Below are 19,469 nucleotides of genomic sequence, written 5' to 3'. Positions count from 1 at the left end.
TCTGACTCTTCCCTTCCTCCCTGATGAACTGCATGTTTTCTATGCACATTTCAGTGAGGAAGACCATCCTCTTGTAACCTTAGTTTAGCTTGACTTTTAATCTAAGCTTCCGTTTTCAGGTTTAGCTTATACTAAGCTTTATGTTTAGTTTATGTTGTCTGTGCCTCTAAATAGCCATGGTCCTGAAGATTGTCATTTTATTTCACTGTATGACAATAAATAAATCTGAATCCGCAGTGTTTTTATACAGAAGATCATACAAATATAATTTTGCTTGGTGAAAAATAATTGTACTGTGAACTAAGTTAAAAGTGAGTTAGTGGCATAGACATTTTTAAGACAAAATTGTAATATTCCATTTAAAAAAACAAGCAAAAGAATAGGTTTAAGATTGAGAAAGCAGTCATGATTTGATAAAAGTACTACTAAGTATAACTAAAAGCTTGCTGGTTGTATTTATTGGTTGGGGGAGCGCAAATCTTTCATGTAGATAAGGAAATAACTTGCGAAAGAACGGCTTCAAATGCGGAAGTTGGTCAGCGCGTCAAACCAGAAAGGGGGATGTTTGCTTAATAAACGAAGGTCTGGCAACCGAAAAGAGTCAAATGCACCTTGAGCTTTAGTGGTAGCCTAATAAAGCGCTTTTTTCTTCTTCTACACTATCAGTGACATAGAGCTCCAAGGAGGGAAGTGTTCAGCTGCTGTTTGTTCTGCTGACAAAGAAAAGGAGCGACGACAGTAACGTATTAGCAATGTCTGGTCGATAGAAACTGCGTGACTGAATCCTGCAGAAATGAGCGACACGAAGGGGCCCGCAGCACGCAGGAGGAGGACTACCATCTCCGGCGGTGGAGGAGCTGGCAGCGTGAAACAAGCCAACGGCACCAAGGGGCATGATGCCGGGGGGAAACCTCCACAGTATCCCGCTGGAGTCAAAGCAGCGGCGCCGGAGGTTTCCAAGCAGCACGCCAGTCACAATGGGAATGTGGGCAGAGAAGAGTCGGGGAAAAGGCAGCAGCAGTCCGGTAGCAGTCCGAGGAAGCAAAGCAGCGCGGTGGAAGACATCAGCGGCCGACTCAGGTAATCCTGGGTCTTTTACAAAAACACCATCACGGTCCTACGGTAGGCGACGAAGTAAAACAATAATGTTTAGATCCGTTTTAATTCAATCTGTAAACGTGCTGTACATCATATTAGGTGTAAGTATGCACCTCTGCCTCCTTGGGGATTTGTAGTATTAAGCTAATTTGGGATACATCTCTGGGTGTTTGCAGCCGCCCAATTAATGATTGTTTCTTTTGTAATAAATAAATGCGGCCAATGGTTTCCAACACAGACCCAGTTACAGACCCATCAGACTAATGTTCCCACTCATTCTAGAAATCTAGACTGATATTTAACCTTCCCAGCTCTTCTCTTTTCTTTTTTTCTTGCATTTGACAACATTGCGTACATTTTTGCCACATATCAGAATATGTTGTTTTTATAAATGAAAATCTTGACGTTGTCATCCTTTTTTCATCTGTGTCATTTTCTGTAATTGCAGCCATTACAGCTCCAAGTTTTACAGGTTATGTTTCTACCTGCTTCTCAAGTCTAGGAACTGACATTTTTGCCCACTTTTCTTCACAAGACAGCTGAATCAGATTGAATGATGAGCATCTTGGAAGTACAATTAATTTGGTCTCACCACCACTTCTCAGCTGGACTTAGGCCTAGACATTGATTGGGTCATTCTAACATGCAAATATAATTTGATCTAAGCCACTCTATTGGCTTAGGACTAGGATTGTTGTCCTCCTGGGCTCAGGCATATCAAGAAAATGATATATTTTTTCCTGATATTGTGATGAAATCCCTGTTGAAATGCCCCCATTTCTCTTTGTGAGCTTTAACATCTCAACCCCTAACTGGAATGTGATCACCTGCCCCAGGGTTGCTCATGTTTAGCTTGACTCTGCTCTGTCCATGTTAATGAAAAGCATTCCCACAGAGTGATGCTTCCACCACCATGCTTAACAGTTGAAGTGGTATGTTTAAAGTAATCTGTAGAGTTGCCATCCCTCGGCACAAAGCAGCTTCTTCAAGACGTTTGCTGTATCGCATTGTCTACTTATAGGTTTTCTTCATTAAAAATGTCTTTCCTTTTGCCACTCATATTCGAGTAAATGTGGCCAAACACTTTTGAGATGCTTAGTTGCAAAAATAATTTAAAACCACGTGTCATTTTCACTGAGGTCATAGCTACCAATTCTAATATTCACTAAATTAAATGTCTTTTTCTGTGTACAACACACGACAAATAAAATATGTGCTTTAGTAGTTTTTAATCCAACATGAATTATGAAGAGGCACCAAAGCACTAATATTGATTTATTGTTTGCATGTTTGTCACTTATCTTATTAGAGATGTATCTAAAACTCTAAAATTGATTTTAAGACATGTTTGGACAAGTGAGACAGGACAAGAAATAACCACAACATGGCTAAATAACAATTATGCATTTTCTTTTTCTTTTGTTTTTTTTGCCAATCTCTTTTTAAAAAAGTAATTTTTTATGCTGCATTTAATAATTAAGTGTAAAAAATTTGAGCCTGACTAATAATTTGACCTCATACTAAACGATGTGAACATAAGCATTCTAGTAACACAGGAAACCTTGAAATTAGGTCATTGTCTCACTAGTAATGTGGTTTTAGTGTGTGTGTGAGAGAGAGTCATCATCCTGTGTCATGTGTTTTAATCTTGCTTTCAACCTTTTCACCTTTTCAGTGTGTGAAAGGTTGAACTGAGAAGGTGTGGGAAAAAAGGCACAGCGAGTTTTGTTACCGACTCCTTTCCTTTCAGATGTCTAGTCCTTCTTTCTTCACACCTTTTTTCATTCTTTCTCATGTATAACTGTGGGGAACAAAATCTGACTACTGATGAAAAGCCTAAATTTACTCAATTCTTTTCATGATTGCACCCTTTGACCTACATTTTCACAACTCCTTTACTGCCTGTTGCAGTGGTTGGAACAGATATTGGATTTCGGGATGTTACTCATTCAGGGAAAATTATTGCCTAATCAGGCGGGTACAACATGAATGACTTGCTAAGAGGACAGTAGAGCAGAATCTGTGTTTTTGAAGAAGTTCAAAACAAACATATGGTCTACCTGAGTAAATATTGCATAAAATAAAACACTGGAATACAAGAGTATTTGAAAAAATGCAGAAAATGTATAGAAGAATATGTTGGATACAACACAATGATTTCAATGTTAATTATGTTGAGTCACAAAGGCTACATTCACACTGCAGCCTGAAGTGACCCAGTTCTGATTTTTTTTTTTTTTCCTTTGGCAAAAAATATCGGAATTTTTTTTTGGACAAAATTATTATTATTATTTATCTATTTATTTTTACCGTGGCCGTTCACACTTCCAAATATAAGCGACTTGTATGTGATCTCCAGTGTGAACAGCAAAATGCCTGAAAGTGCCCCGCATGCGCAGTAGAGGGCGCAATAGCGTCACACATAAAGAGCGTGCTCAGTGTTTTGCCAACCGCCATAAAAGTTGTGATCAGTTTTTGCTGAAGTAAACATTGATGCCAACGGTGGAGCATAGCTTACGATTTTGAAGTTGTTGTCCGACTGGAGCCAGTATATTAACAACTTAGTCGTCATTACACTCCGCCATGGTTGTTGTTTTTCTTCCTGCTTGCGCGTATCAGGACGCAGAATAGTGACATTTGTTGAGTATCAATGACGTTCAGGTTGGATTAATGCAACCTGGACATTAGGTCACATTTGATTTGGACACATATCGGATATCCAAGTGACCTGGGTCGCATAAAAAAAAGAAAAAATCCGACCTATGTTGTTCAGACACAAAAAGATCAGATACAGGTCGCATTATGTCAAATCAATTCGGAATTGGATCACTTCGGGCTGCAGTGTGAACGCAGTCAAATTCTGGTGTCTTTCTATTAATCATAATGTTTCCTTTTCTATTTATTTATTGTTGATGAGTAACAAGAAGCTTTGACAGATAATGTAATCACTGGTTATTTAATCATTAAACAAATTCTTTACTCAAAATACTTTATTTCCATTTTGTTTTGCAGCTGCCATGTCCTGCAGGAATCTCTCCTGAGCTCAGCCAGCGGCTACAGCAACTACAGAGGAATCCTAAACTGGTGTGTTGTTATGCTGGTGAGTAAAACTGAGTGGGCATTCAAAGGTGTTTCTTTGTTAGTGATGTGTCCTTGCACCACATGTGGCAATTACAGATGCTGTTTCAAGCGGGTTTATAAACACCGATATTAAAACGAAACAGTGTGTCCAAGGAAAAATACAAGCTGTGTTTAGTGAAAATCAGTGACTATGAGAAAATGTACCGCTCTGACCAATTTGCACTACATGCCAGACAGCATGAAGATGAATTATAAGGAGTTGATGTCATTTCGGTGGCATGTTTGATTGCTTTATTAATGTCAAAGTTGAGTATTTTATCACTCCAAATATTGCACTTGCGTTTGATGCTATTCCAGACAAATTGGCAAGTGCCAGTGTTGTTCAGATGTCATAATTTCACATTTTCTCAACAGACAATGTATTGAGCAGTGGGTGCCGCTGCTGTTACAGTTCATTACGTTATTACATAAGCTCACGTTATGTAATAATAAGGTAATTATTATGCATTATTTTATAAATCCATAACTGTGTCATATTTATACAACTACATACTGAAAACCCCAGTCATGCACAGGGCAAGAGTAAATAATTATTATCCAACTTGTAGTTTTTGGGGTTTTTTAAGCAGATTGATGCTCCTAAATCTTTGGGTTACTAGTATCGCCCAGAGAGGACCACAAGCTGCTTCGAGCCAGTTGTTTCCAAAGTTTGTCTAAAAACCAACCCTAATTTGCACACTGTGACTAAAATAATAATATTTTGAATGTTTATATCTCTGACAACCATGTTTTATGCTGTTTGCTGTCACCACCTGGCTTACCTTACTCATTTTAGAGAGTCTTTGTACAGAGACATACAAGTCAAACTACAGAGGGTTTAACTTGTATGTCTTGTGACTGAGTGTATGTTATTTGTTGGCTAATTTGCTTTTTACTACCATTGGCTATATTCCAATATAGTTGCACCTCTGTCGTCTGCAGAGGTGCAAGTTTCCACAGAGGAAAGATTTGACGTTGTGTATGTTTATCCTTGCCGTCCTTGAGTATAAACATTGGAGAATACCAGAAATTTATGCTTGTCGTTCTGTTGTATTTCTCTGTGATGGCTGGGGAATAATGGAGAATCATTGTGAGAACGCATAGGTTTTTATTTATGAATTGGGACTAAGCCCTGATAAAATGAAAGAAGTGATCAACAGAAAAACCAGGTCAGACCAAAGTAAAACTTCTCTTTTTTTTCTCCTGATCAGACTAAATCTTTGATAATTCAGCCTTTAGAAGCTGAATTGTTTCTCCAAATCATATTTGTATGTCAGTAGGATAAAGTTAATCTAACTCTAGTATCTCCTTCTATTTTTATCCTACCTGCCACTAAAATTCCTACCTGCTTTGTCTCATCATCTAAAGGCACTGAAATATACTTTCTCTCATCAAAATGTGTTGGATTTCTAGTGCAGAAAAAAAGTTTGTCACAAGTATTGCAAAAATTGTGCATAACAACTAATTTAATCAAATTATAAACCTGTGCAATTGATCTGTTTTGCACTTTTTATTAAAAATAAATTGCATATACATTTTTTTTTCACATTTGTGCACTGTGGTATTGGCTTCTTATAGTAATGTTAAACAAGTCTGTCTCACTAAAGTATTATTTAAAAAGTGCAACTCAAAGTAATATGCTTCAAGTATTTCTATTTGTTCATTCTGAGGATTTTAGCTAACAACTAATTAATAAAAAAGCTTCCCTTTGATTTCACTCGTATACCACTTGTAAAAGTGTCTGTATTCCTGCCGTCCACTTATATCAGTCGACCTCCCCTCACTTTCTAACCCCTCTGTGCTTTTGGAGAGTGATGGACACACTGGTACAGCTGAACAGCTAACCCATTTTGCAATCATTTTGCTTCACAAAGGCCAATAATCCCTTCATTCGTGATGAACCTCTTGTTCATCTCGAAGCTTACTAAGGTAAAGGTTAGCAGTGCGGACAAAGAACATTACTGATGTCAAACCATAGAATATTCTCTTTATCATGACTATATCATGCCTCTGATCATGCATTTATTCAGAAACTATCTCTCATAGAAACCGTGACTGATTTAAAAATGGTGTGCATGCATCTTACCCACTGTGTACTTTTTCTGCAAACAGTTTTATATCATAGAAGGTGAAGCTGAACCTTGAACTTAAATGCATAACGATACCATAAAGTGATTTTAGCTAACATAGGGAGCAGCTGCAGGATAAGACATGGCTGCAGGTGGGAAGGCAGCAGGATTTGTTGCCAAGTTTAGGTGTGAAACAAGTGTGATTGATTTTGACAGATGTCACTCAGCCTGTAATCTCTTCCTCTTTGTGTGTTGCTTTATGTTTGGTCTTGTTGAGCTACTTTTCTGTTCTTGCTTAGAACAATATCTGACTCTGTATACAGTGAAAGAAAAACGGGTCAATCTGCAGGCTGATCTGACCAGAGTTACTAGATTCGAAAACAACAATAAGGAGATTTAAAGCTGAGCATTTTTTAAATCGTCTTTGCAAAGTTCAGACTCGATGAATCGCCAGGAGAAATTATTCCTTTTCTTTGACGCTAATTACTTCTTATCTTTTGCTTTTCTATTTTTCCTTGTAGGTGCTCAGTAATGCACGACTCTTCTTGGAGAACATCATCAAGTGAGTGTGCACAAACACAGAAGCCACATATGTGCATATATAGTTATATGTATGCAAACATGTTTCTACTTCCATTTACCTCCAGCGTCCAGTAAATGTCACTCCAACAATTGTAATAAAATAAATTCAACTTACAGAAATTTCAAGATACTCTGAATCACTATACCATCTTAATTAATAATCCATGACTTCATGTTTCCCTGAAATATAAACTTACGGTAATACAGAGACTAACAACTCTTGGTCCATTTTCAAAATGGGAAAGGCAACATAACGTGTTATTAAAGTTTAATTCCTTATAATTGCTCACATCCACAACCAGAGTAGTATTTGTCTTCACCCAGTTCTGCTATTATACTCAGAGTTTCCCCCAGAAAACTTGCACCAGTGGCTGGGTGCTAGGGCAGCCATTCATCCAGCAGCCCGTCGTGTTTTTGAGTTAAAAAAGGTTAGAATTGACAGGAAATTTGAATATATCACTTGATAATTACGTGTTATTGAAAGATTGGAAGATGAACACCAACTATAAGTCTGAAAATATGCAAACATAAAAAAAAAAAAAAAAAAAAACCTAAGCAATGCTAAGCCTGGTGGCCCGCCAGGCTTATAATACACTGGGGGAAGCACTTATACTAATGACAGACTAAATTTAAATGCATGTCACCTGAAATACACTGCTCAAAAAAATAAAGGGAACACTTAAACAGGTGTTTAACACTTAAAGTGTTCCCTTTATTTTTTTGAGCAGTATATTATCGCCTACCAAATGTTGCATTCACACAGTTTTTTGGAATTGAGAAATTTCAAAGATTGGATTTAAGATGATAATTACAAATTGAAATATTGTGCAGGTCTGCTGTGAATTTGAAAGGCATTGAATGTTCACAACAGAGGCACTAAAAGCTGCACATGACTAGAACATCTTCACACAGTCGCATCTCGATCTAATCCACCAATCTTTAGCTTTTGTCACTTTCACTTGATTTAACCACATGGCTGTAAAACGATCCCGTTTTCTTCCTCCAGGTACGGTATCCTAGTAGATCCAATCCAAGTCGTGTCTCTTTTCCTAAAGGACCCCTACAGCTGGCCAGCAGCCTGCCTAATTATTGGTATGAAGCCTCTATTTTATTGATATAATGGTCACAAAAATTACTACATTTTGGTATTTACAGCTGATACAAAGAAGTTTTTTTTAGTCACAGTTACATTTGTAAGTGTTTCAGCTCACATCTGGTATCACAATGTATCTTTGGAGCACATGATCTGAGATGCAAATGAAATGCAAAAAATGCCAGATTTTCTTTTTTTCAGAAAGTTGAAGCGTAATATGTATTTTATTTTTACATATGACAGTAGAAAATAGATTCAGGTTTTATTTTTCATTAGAAGGAAATTAGTGATTTTTTTTGTTTTTGCTGCTGTTCTGATACTATTTATCTCGTTAAGCACACGTTTAAAATTAATCAAAGTTTTTGGAAGTGAGGCCTTTAGGTTGTCCAAATAATCCCTGCTTTTAAACATTATCTGAAAGTAATTTTGTATTTTTTTATTTGTTTTTAACTTTTTCTTTTACAGTTATCAGAGAATAACAATAAAAAAATACAGAATACTAATCAGTATATCTTCTTCTGATGTATTATGTGATGGTGAAATTTTTTTTCTAATGACAATACGGATCAAATCTTATTTAATGCACAAAAATTCAATTAATTTAGTAAGACCTGAAGCCTAAAATGTGTTATTTATAGTAGTAAATGACAACAAATGACATTTGCAGGCACTTTACAAAACAAATTTGTACATTTTATATCCTGAAACATCTAATCCAATCAATCCAGTCATTTAGAGATCTTCAACTTCAGTTTCATTCAGATCAATTTGATCCTACTGATGAAAGAGTATAGTGAGATTCTGTTTATAATGCCAATCGCTAAGTGTATCTATGTAAGAAGATCCCAGCTGGTTGCATAAAGGTGTTGATTTTGCAGCAATCCCTCCTGCTGAGCGACGATGTGACAACAGTGGAGAGAAACATCTGTTTCGACAGGAGGGACCAGTGCTTAGTGTGAGCAGCCGTCTGCCATAACTGAGTGAATCATAAAGTAACTGGCTGTTCCTAAAGTTTTGCTCCCCTGTAAATCCAGCTTAGATTTCAGCTTTTTCCCTCTGACTGAGATCTGTGGATGTTTCTCACTGCTAGTTGTTTTTGTGAGATATTGATTATTGTAAACATAGCTGAAAGAAAAGCTTTACTTTTACATTCCATGCTATAATCAGTGTGTTTTAATAAGTCTTGGTATTTATGTATTGTTGTAACTCATGAAACTGTTCCTCTTGTTTGTTTTAGTGTCCAACCTGTTCATCTTGACAGCCTTGTACGTAGAGAGGCGTCTGGCAATGGTAGGTCCATATAATAATCTACATAGACTTTTTTCATTTAACACACATTTTCATTTAACTCCTTAAACCCGTTTATTGTTTGGTTTGATTGAGTTATTTATAGCCTTTTATGATGCGCTTTATTAGCCCAGCAGTGCTCATATTTATTACTGCTCTGACCTAGATTGCATCGTGTATAACTTCATTTTCACAGTTGATAACTCTTTAATTATTATTGTGATAAACGTAAAAAATGATGCATATTCTCTGTAATATTTTCCAGGGTACGATCTCTGAAACTACTGGAAGGATTCTTTACATTTTCAACCTCACATTCATGTTGACCTTCTCCTCTGCCACGGTCCTCTCTGTGACCTCCATGACCCCAGGTGTGTTTAAATATATGATAAGAAACCGACTCCAACCTTTAATCTTTGGTACTAATGTTTAGCATGTGTGTCATTTTATTTTAAAATTATAGAAGTTATCTTATTTTTCATTTTGACCATCAATATGGCCAAATGGGTCTTTTTTTGTGTACCTGCTTTAATTTTTTCCCCTCTTATTAATGGTTGTGTGCTTGTCTGCCAGTGGGTGGTGTTTTTTCTCTAGGAATCTACACTGTGCTGTTTCTCAAGCTTTACTCTTATCAGGACGCCAACAGGTGGTGCAGAGAGATCAGACAAGCCAAAGCCAAAAGCTTAACCCGATCATATTCATGTAAGTGTATCGGCATTCACTGAGGACTAAATAAACCATCCTGACTGGAAAATTAAGCTAATGTTTCTGTACAGAAACACGTTTGTTTATTTATCAGAGTTTAATTTCGTTAAAGAGCTTTCCTACTAAATGATGGTGCAGAAAAGAGAGAATGAAATAAATAAAAGAAGCAAAATATTACCACTCCATAACCTTTGGTTGTTTGGACTCTACAAATTTACTTCAGACCAATGAGAGTGATAATCCCTGAATTCAGATGTTTACGTCTGTTTTCTCTCCTTCTGTGTTTCAGGTCCAAATGTTCAGCAGTCGAACGGCTCAGCAGTTCATTCTCTGGTCTCCTACCCAGGAAACCTCACACACAGAGGTACCTTTTAATCCATCCAAGCCAGAAACGTATACATGAAACATTTGGCATGTATTTGAAAATTGTTGCCCAAAGACGAACAGTTTTATTAAATTGTTCCAATTTAACATTGATGAGGATTTTTACATTGGCTCCAAAATCAGATGCAGATAGTAATGTTATAAATCAGTTTACTACATTGCATTAGAAAATACTTAATCTGGTTAATATTTGACATCTTTCTGATTTTTAGTCATCCAGAACATGACAATTCTCAGAGTTTAAGTAGAAATCAAGTGGACTTCTTCTTTTGTTTCTGTAGTGTTGGATAACCGGTTGACCTGACTTGTTTATTTGTCTTCAGACATGTACTACTTTGTTTGTGCCCCAACTCTATGCTACCAGCTCAACTTCCCTCGATCTCCACGGATACGTAAACGGTTCCTGATGAGAAGGCTTTTTGAAATGGTGAGAATGAGGTTGTGACATTATAAATCACAGCAGGTGTAGCTGTGTGAAGCAGTCGTTTCACTCATGACTTCTCATCTTTTCCAGCTTTTTCTTATGCAGTTGTTGGTGGGATTGATACAGCAGGTATGATTGAGTTTGACATTAGAGTCACAGCACAAGAATAATACAAATTTACACGTTTAATATGATACCATAACCCTCAGTTGTACATTTTTTATTGAAAACCTTTATTTTTGTTTGCTTTTGTGGTTGACCTGTTCTGTTCAGATTCAAATTGTCATAAATTTAGAGTCAAGACTGCAGTTTGAACCCAAGTTTTACTTTCAATCTGAATAAACCACTTATTACCTTACAAAGAGGCAGTTCTGATCTTTTTTCTATCATACTTATTTATTTACCGACTGAAATTAAACAAAATTAATTAAAATGTGTCTCTTTCAGTGGATGGTTCCCACAATTCAAAATTCTATGAAACCGTTCCGGGTATGTACGCTGGTTATCTACAGACACAATGATTATTATTATTTAAAGGTTTTTGGTTCTTAAAATGTCTTACATTTTAAGAAAATGTTATCTCTTGTATGCAGGATGTAAACAGTGTAATCCCTGATTTTAAGAGTTAATTTTTATTCCTTGCTTGTTGCAGGAAATGGATTTTTCTCGGATGGTGGAGCGATTGCTCAAATTAGCAGTGAGTGTCGGCGCAGAACCTTAAAATTTGTAGATTAATGAATAAATAACAAAATCTAGTATTTAAGCTAAAATATCTTTTAATGCAAGACAACATCCCTGCTTGATATTTTTTCTATTATGATTAGTGTAACGTAACCAACCCAAACATCTTCCTCTCCCTCCTCTCCTCTCTCAGGTCCCCAACCATCTTATATGGCTAATATTCTTTTACTGGTTTTTCCATTCCTCTATGAATTTTGTGGCAGAACTGCTGCAGTTTGGAGACAGGGAGTTCTACAGGGACTGGTGGTGAGTTGAGTTTATGTTCAAGTTTGAGCTGAAAGTGCAAAGGAAAAGTCATGATTTATAAAACCATTAGATGCAAATCAAACACCATAAAAGTTTTTTTTAAATGTTTTTGTGATCGACAACTACAGCAATAAATATATTGTTAGCACCACTAAAATAAAATCTGAGGACCTTCTATTACTGTACATCTTGTAATTCAGAAAGTTGAACATTTCCTAAATTCAACAGAATTCAGAGATTTTATAATGATTATAGTAGTTTTCTTCTTTTAGAAATTAAGAGACGTTTTATTTTTCTACAATGCATCTACATCAAGTTAATATTTTGCAAGTCAGTTAAAAACAGAGATCTGGGTTAGCAAAGTAAAAGTCTGATTTCGCCAACATATAAAATATGCAAACTCATTGGCACCAATCAGACTTTTACTTTGCTAACCCAGATCTCTGTTTTTCTTTTACCTCTTATAACTATTAAAACCTGGTATTTGTAACTGGCTTGCAAAGTATTAGCTTGATGTTGATGCATTGTAGAAAAATAAAACGTCTCTAAATTTCTAAAAGAAGAAAACTACTACAATCGTTATAAAATCCATAAACTCTGCTGAATTTAGGAAATGTTCAACTTTCTGAATTACAAGATGTACAGTAATAGAAGGTAATCAGATTTTATTTCAGTGGTAACAATATTGTTGTAGTTGTCGATCACAAAAACATTTTTAGAAAACTTTTATGGTGTTTGATTCGCATCTAATGGTTTTATAAATCATGACTTTTCCTTTCTGTCCCATTTCAGGAACTCTGAGACCGTCACATATTTCTGGGCTAACTGGAATATCCCCGTTCACAAATGGTGCCTGAGGTGAGGTCAAAACTCCTGGGTATTTAGTTAACGATGTGCTTAATTATTTGGCTAAATTAAATTGTGTGTTTGTGCCTGTTTTACAGACATTTCTATAAGCCGATGCTAAAAAGAGGGACCAACAAGTTTCTGGCTCAAACTGCTGTCTTCTTAGTTTCTGCTTTCTTCCACGAGGTAAGAGACAATTTTTCTATCCTTCAATATTTTTATGTAAATAATTTTTTTCCCCATCAATTTTGATAATCAAAAGCTTTTTTCAGCCAAAAAAAAAAAGTCTGACCAAAATTATTAAAATAACTTCCAAAAGATAAAATTACTGGCTGGAAAGTTTCTGTTATATTGAATATTACTGATTTCAACATTTCTTAGTATTAGGATCCCATCGTATTTCCACATGTTGGTAAAATAATAAATAGATGTAGACTAATTTATTCCATGTTGATGCCTTTAAAAAAGAGTGTATCATTTTTTAAAAACCTGTTTAATCTGGATTCTCTCTTCTCAGTACCTGGTTAGCGTTCCTCTGAAGATGTTCAGACTTTGGGCCTTTATGGGAATGATGGCTCAGGTAAAACACTCAGAATCATTTATTTCTGTTTGTTTGTTGTCATGTCTCTCTGGTTTCCTCTTATTCCAACTTTTCCTACCCGCAGGTTCCTCTGGCTTGGTTTGTGGGTCGCTACCTGAACGGAAACTACGGCAACGCGGCCGTCTGGCTCTCGCTCATCATTGGGCAGCCCATTGCGGTGCTGATGTATTTCCATGACTACTATGTTATTCATCATGGAAGCACTAAATAGCCCAGGGGGGAAAAAAAATTGAGATGAGCCGAAAGGAAAATGTAAAGCGAGTGACTCTCCTGCTTTAATTTTTGCACTTTGAGGGGACAGGACCACAACATGTTGGGAAACAATGTAGGATATTTATATGACAGGAACTTTCACCTTTTGTCAACTTCTAATCAAACTAAACCTCCAGATGCAGCGCCACCATCTGTTCATTTCATCTTTTATGATTTGATCCTGGACTCAAACTGAATCACCTCTTTGATGAATGTCAAAGAAAGGGATTCCCTGTTTTTTTTTTTCCTTTTTTGTTTTGTGTTTTGTTTGAAGCGGGATATTTGCTTCAGATTTTGTAAGCTCCACTAAAGATGTATTTAGTGAGCCTCTTTGTTGAAATCCATATTTTCTAGACTTAAAAAGCACTTCAGCATTTTGAAAGGATGGCGCTCCGCTTGAAAACGTACACTTGTCAGGTGCAATAAATATGAACCACTGCCAGGCAAACGCATCCAGAAGTGAATCTTGCCTCTTTTAAATGAGATTTGCTTCTGTGTAAGTGGCTAAGAAGTCACTCTGTCGTTTTTTTGTTTTTTTTCACTCTTAAAAATTCAGGTGTCCCGGTTTTGAAGTTAACCACAATTTACCTTTAATTACAATAATGTTAATCTTATTTGTGCAATACAGTATTATATATTATTATTATTGTTAAAATTATATTTATACTGATTTATAAGGAAGCAGGCATCCCTTTCCCAGAAGGACTGAATGGACCAAGGACAATAATGTGGAGTAATTTAACCAATCATGACTCTGCATAGTGAACTGATTCATCTGTTTGGTCTGCACAACATTTTAACTGTCAAATGATTTCATGCTTTAAAAAATGTTCTGTTATATTTTGCTGCAGTGACATTTTTTTTCTTGTTTCTATAATTTAAACCAATGACATTTTTTGCACTTTAGAGAGATGCATGCTATTGGGGAAAAAAAGCAATAGATTACTATGAATGTATCGTCTTAAGTTGTATAACTATTACTTTAGAAAAATTGTTAGTTTAAGTTGTATTCTGACATGCTGAAGTTTCCTAATATTATGATAAAAGCAGAAGAGTTCTCACAGTATTTGATCTAATTGCCTTCACAGCCTGACACTGTTGCCTGCAAATATTTTGCAGCAAATTAAAATATCATTTTACATTTGTCTTTCCCACCTACTTTCAGAAAAAAACTACTAGATTTCTCTATCAGAAACAAGTGCCTGCTATAAGTGAATATTTAAATTATAAGTTATGCCAAAACTTTCTGGAGCTGTAATTTAAACAGTGTTTTTTTTGTAACTTATTTGGAAAACAAGATTTGAATTTAATTGTAATACAATAATCCTGTTTTAGGAGTATTGCAATAATATCCTGACTCGCTTTGATCCACTTGTGCCAAATTTGACTAAATGTTGGCAGCAAAGTAAATCAAAAGAAAAAACAGAATCTTTCCAGAGGCACAGATGGCAAAGTTTACGGTCGTTTGGTTTGACTAAAACATACCAGAGGTAATTTTAGTTGAGGAATTTTGAGTTTATATTGACTGAATTATTGGATACAACTTGTAAAATGAATGAATTTCTTAACAGATTTGTTTGTACCGTGTTAAGAAGTCGAGGTAAAACAACTGTTTTGTAAATTGTTTTCTTATCTTTCAGTTGAAAAATCTTTCTGATGTCTGATTAAAGATGGTTTCCATCTGCTCTCGAGTTTCTTTTTTAAAAAAAAAAAAGTTTTTAAACTAATATTAACAGCAACAAGCAGATTGTGCTTTAGGGAAAAAAACAATCTGCCAAATATCAAAATATTTAAAAGTGGAAATTATTTGAAGGTGGAATTTATTATAAAATCCCTATTTTTATATTTTTTTCAATTTTATAGTTGCTGAAACATTTTTAAGGACTAAAAGTAATGGACATGTTTATTTAAATAACATTTGAATGAACAGTATGTTACATAATTTATACGTTTAAATTTGCTAAACTGTTGTGCATTGGTGAAACTTGAATAAATTACATTGATTTCAACATTAAATGGTTTAAATTTTATAAGAATTCCCACATATAATATATGAATAATTTATAGCTATTATAGACAGATGCATTTGTGTTTTAATAGACTTTTTTAAATTTAAACCATAAAACACCATATTTATCACTTGTTCAGAAAGTAAAAGAATAATTAAAAGGTATATTATTTGCAATCATTTAGGAATTGAATAAATGTATGACTTATGTGCCAACCATTATACACACGTTATTGAAATGTTAAAAACTTCATAAATGTTCATAAATCTTTTAGTAATCGCACACAAAACACTTTAAGATCAATTGAGCCACTTCCCTTCCAACATAAACCAGTAGTTGTTGCTCAATATCCGCCTGTATCAGCTTTTTAAGCATTATTACTGTTGTGCTAATCATTACCTAAAAAGAAAAATACACAGAAAGACACCAACTAAAACAAATAGCTCCATAAAAAGCTTTAATACAGACAGGATCACAACAGAGCACTCGGCACACACCGTGTTCCCAAATACATCTAGACGAAATAAATCTCCCCTCCAACAGCTGCAGCAGGCTTTATTGCTGAAACAGAAGGACAAAAAGTGCTTTAAAAAACATCCAGATAAAGAAAAACTCCTTCAAACATTATTTAAACGAATGAAAAATGAATTTAGTGACTAATCAGTCCTCTAGAGGTGTGTGCTCACCTTGGCCTTCTGGTTCTGGACAGGCAGATAGAGTTTAAACTCTGCAGGTAGCTCGTCCTCAGAGTAGAGTCTGTCTGAAAAATAAACCCTCCTGATGCGACAGTTTGCATGAATCTGAGAAGAGAAGGAGTCGAATGTCAGCCAGAGTAAGAAAAGCAACGATAAAGCGTAAAGTGCCAGCAGACGGCGGCGTGCTCGCCTGTACGCGCAGCGTCTCTGTGTAATTGGTCCCGTATGCTCTTCTGGTGAAGTCCGACAGGTTGAACTGAATCTGGTTCCAGCCGTCGTCCAGCCTCATCGGCATGGTGCAGATGAACGGCTTCACCCGCGTTGTGCTCTGATAGTTGCTCGCCCGAAACCGTCGCCTGACGTTTTTATCGTCCAGCACCTGAGAGGATGTGAAAAGACAAGAAGCCGTGAATCTCAGCCGCCGCCGGATGTCAGCAGCACTTGGAGGACCTCTGAATCTGTACCTGGACTTCAAAAGTGAAGTATTTCCTCAGGTTCTTAATAATCATCACCAAAAAGGGAAGCTTGATCCCGAGCGTGTTCTTGGGATCAGCAGGACATGTTATGTAGGTGGTGCTGCATAGAGATCAGCACAGATATTAAAACAAACACATAACTTCTGCTATATTCTAGATTTTTCAACATTTTTAGCACAACGTTGACATTCAGAAAATCAACCACTGAGGTAAACACTGACACCTCAGGGTAGATCAGAATCTCCATTTAAATTTTGGACTGTGGGAACAGATCCCACATTCAGACACCTGGAGTTTGGTTTAAGAACACCAAACTCCAAAAGCACTGGAAAAGCATTTAAACAAACTCACCTGACGTTTGTTCCCTCAATCTCCAGCACGTTTGAATGGATGTCATTGTCAGCGACTCTTTTGATGTGACCGTTTCTCACCTGACGACACAAAGAAGCAGGTTGAACTCTTGCTTTCTGTGGACTGTTTTATCGCTAAAACACTTTTTGGTGTAATTTTGGAGCCTACTGAAGCTTTGTGAAGTGGAAAAAAAAGTTTAAATTGAACTTACACTTGATATTGAGTCTTATACTTTATTTTAATAATCAGTTAAATGTTATACGATGAATATAAAAAACTAAGTAACAGCTGTTGGAGAAACTGACAAGTAAACCTATTATTTAGTTTGGAATCAAAATTACTTCATTACTGTTCAGATCACTTTGAAACAGCCACCTGTTTTCAGAGTTGCTACTGAAAGATTTCATGCAGCAAAAACAGAAAAACAGTCAGGGAAAAAGAAAGCACACCCTCTTTCAATCCTGGGATTTTAGAAACGGTGCTGCACTTAGATGTCGGGCTAGATGGGCTCTTATCAATTATCTACAGGCTAAACTTGAAAAACCTGTATTTCTCCTATTCTACTCAAGGCCCAGGGGCCAAATCTGACCCACCAAAGCTTTTCATGTGGCCCTCTGGACTCCAAATTACATCAATAAGTCCTTCCAGTTTTTTCACAAATCTGCTAAATTTACACAAAATCAACAAATCTCCACATTTTTTTCTGATTTTACTGCAAATTTTCTGAAAATTGGTCAAAAACATTGAGCTTAAGTGACTGCTGCCAAAAGAATCACAAAATTATGGAGGAACAGCTATTTATTGATATTTTAACAGTTTAATTGGTTTAGTCAATATATTCTGGCACAATCAGCCCTTTAAGAACATTCAGATTTTTGATATTGCCCAAAATGAAAATGAATTTGACACCGTTGCTCTGTTCAATAAATGCATCAAACTAGACACTCTCACCACTTTTGATCTAAATAAATCAACTAAGAGCACTTTGATGTACACTTTTAAGTTTATGCTATGATTATTTTATTAACACAGGGACACACAAACATCTACCTCTGCCTGAAAACCTTCAGCTTTTTCTCTGCCTTTGGTGACATAGGCAGAGTGAGAATTAAAAATAAAAATCTGAATCAACTGGTGGGACTTCAAAGAAATGTTCTGTTCTAACGAGGGCATAATAAAAAATTATTATCTGATCTTTACCAGGTTCTAAAATTATTTATATCTATCACAATATGTACAAAACCCTATAAAAACTCCACACTGACATCATTTGTCAAACACAGCATGAATGAAGCAAAACATGAACGCCCCTGGTTGAGAAACTAGTGTTTTTTGTATATGACCGTCTCCATAGCAACGCATCGCAATCCAGCTGAACATAATTGCTGTTTTGTTTTAATGGTTAATTATGACAGTGCGAAATCTGACCATGTATGTTTTTATATAAAGGAGGGAAGATTTTTAAGATTTCTGAGATCAAATCATTATCTTATGTCGTTCCACTTAAAAAAAAATAATAACCTTAAACTGAAGGAGGGTGTAGTTTCTAATTAAAAACAGACACTTAAATCAGATAAACAAATGTTGTCCAAGTTTTGGATTCAGATTTTCATCAAACGTCCCCAGTCACTACTATTTTAATTATTGTAATGCCTGGTTAAGAGTTCAGGAATAACTAATGTAATCAAGCTACTAGCAAAAAACTTCCGCACCAAAACGGTCGCTGTTTAAAGGTATTGAAATTATTACGTCAGGACAAAAGAGCTATCTAAAACAAATTGACAACTTAATAAAAGTAGCACATGATGCCAGGTAGCTTTAGCACTACTTAGCAGATCATGCTACCTTGGGATAAGCTCACACATCCAGATTACTACTTACTTTTTTGTCCCATATTTGAAGCGGTTTGCTTCCGATGCTGTACAATATAGATAAAAACCCGCTTTGAAAGGTGTTCTTGAACATTTTCTACGCCGTTAACACACCCGTTTCCAGCGACGACTTTGTTTACCAGCTTTGCTTCCGGTCCCCAATACAATGTGAACTAAGCTGTTCCGCTCTCAGATAAAACAAATATCGGTGTAACGTAAAATTACACTCGTAAAGGTATTGATTCGATAAAATACGCATATCCCAAAAGAGAAGTGTAAGACAACAAAGGTCCGCTTTTTAAAATTGTTTTGGTGCTGCTAGGGAACATTTCTTTATCGTGTTTAAACGGAGTTTGAAATGTTGACACAGTAACCAAGTCGTCATAGTAACCATAGAAGCGCTTGAGTTGCAGTCTGGGTAGAAACGATACGTCAGCGTGTCCGCCATATTGTGAAGGCAAGTTTGTTTTAAAATCAAGGCAGGGAACATTTCTTTATACCAGAAATAAATTGAAAAGAAAAACAAAATAGATAAACAAATGAATACAATTTATGTATAACGTTATTTTAAGTGCTTTATGGAGGAAATAAAGTAAAGAATTTTATAAATTAAGAATTA

General features: G+C 35.9%; 2 protein-coding genes across 2 annotated transcripts; one reads left to right on the top strand and one right to left on the bottom strand.

The window, feature by feature from the left end:
* The first annotated feature begins 544 nt into the window (after positions 1 to 544).
* On the top strand, positions 545 to 13,407 carry dgat1a (diacylglycerol O-acyltransferase 1a). The gene is made up of 17 exons (XM_028036913.1): positions 545 to 1,080; positions 4,111 to 4,198; positions 6,809 to 6,849; positions 7,876 to 7,961; positions 9,200 to 9,252; positions 9,515 to 9,620; positions 9,823 to 9,951; positions 10,244 to 10,318; positions 10,662 to 10,765; positions 10,853 to 10,891; positions 11,210 to 11,251; positions 11,415 to 11,459; positions 11,637 to 11,749; positions 12,542 to 12,607; positions 12,694 to 12,781; positions 13,113 to 13,175; positions 13,261 to 13,407. Exons 1-17 carry the CDS (start codon positions 794 to 796, stop codon positions 13,405 to 13,407), a joined length of 1,572 nt encoding a protein of 523 aa, XP_027892714.1. The 5' UTR covers positions 545 to 793.
* A 2,481-nt stretch (positions 13,408 to 15,888) lies between these two features.
* cfap20 (cilia and flagella associated protein 20) lies at positions 15,889 to 19,191 on the bottom strand. The gene is made up of 6 exons (XM_028036914.1): positions 18,861 to 19,191; positions 16,980 to 17,059; positions 16,617 to 16,728; positions 16,343 to 16,531; positions 16,144 to 16,257; positions 15,889 to 16,018 (listed from the first exon to the last, which is right to left on the bottom strand). Exons 1-6 carry the CDS (start codon positions 18,942 to 18,944, stop codon positions 16,013 to 16,015), a joined length of 585 nt encoding a protein of 194 aa, XP_027892715.1. The 5' UTR covers positions 18,945 to 19,191; the 3' UTR covers positions 15,889 to 16,012.
* Positions 19,192 to 19,469: the final 278 nt, after the last annotated feature.

This window comes from Xiphophorus couchianus, chromosome 13 (assembly GCF_001444195.1).
Source record: "Xiphophorus couchianus chromosome 13, X_couchianus-1.0, whole genome shotgun sequence".
Classification (NCBI taxonomy): Eukaryota; Metazoa; Chordata; class Actinopteri; order Cyprinodontiformes; family Poeciliidae; genus Xiphophorus; species Xiphophorus couchianus.
The sequence above is the reverse complement of the archived record's forward strand: the minus strand, read 5'-3'. Positions and strand labels throughout refer to the sequence as shown.

What these genes read in the sequence shown, in the direction of transcription:
- dgat1a (XM_028036913.1), top strand. Translation starts at nt 794, where the DNA reads ATGAGCGACACGAAGGGGCCCGCAGCACGCAGGAGGAGGACTACCATC. An exon ending in AGGAAACCTCACACACAGAG is followed by an intron (nt 10,319 to 10,661) that starts GTACCTTTTAAT and finishes ATTTGTCTTCAG; the next exon opens with ACATGTACTACTTTGTTTGT. An exon ending in TGAGAAGGCTTTTTGAAATG is followed by an intron (nt 10,766 to 10,852) that starts GTGAGAATGAGG and finishes CATCTTTTCCAG; the next exon opens with CTTTTTCTTATGCAGTTGTT.
- cfap20 (XM_028036914.1), bottom strand. Translation starts at nt 18,944, where the DNA reads ATGTTCAAGAACACCTTTCAAAGCGGGTTTTTATCTATATTGTACAGC. An exon ending in TTCAAATATGGGACAAAAAA is followed by an intron (nt 17,060 to 18,860) that starts GTAAGTAGTAAT and finishes TTGTGTCGTCAG; the next exon opens with GTGAGAAACGGTCACATCAA. An exon ending in ATTGAGGGAACAAACGTCAG is followed by an intron (nt 16,729 to 16,979) that starts GTGAGTTTGTTT and finishes ATCTCTATGCAG; the next exon opens with CACCACCTACATAACATGTC.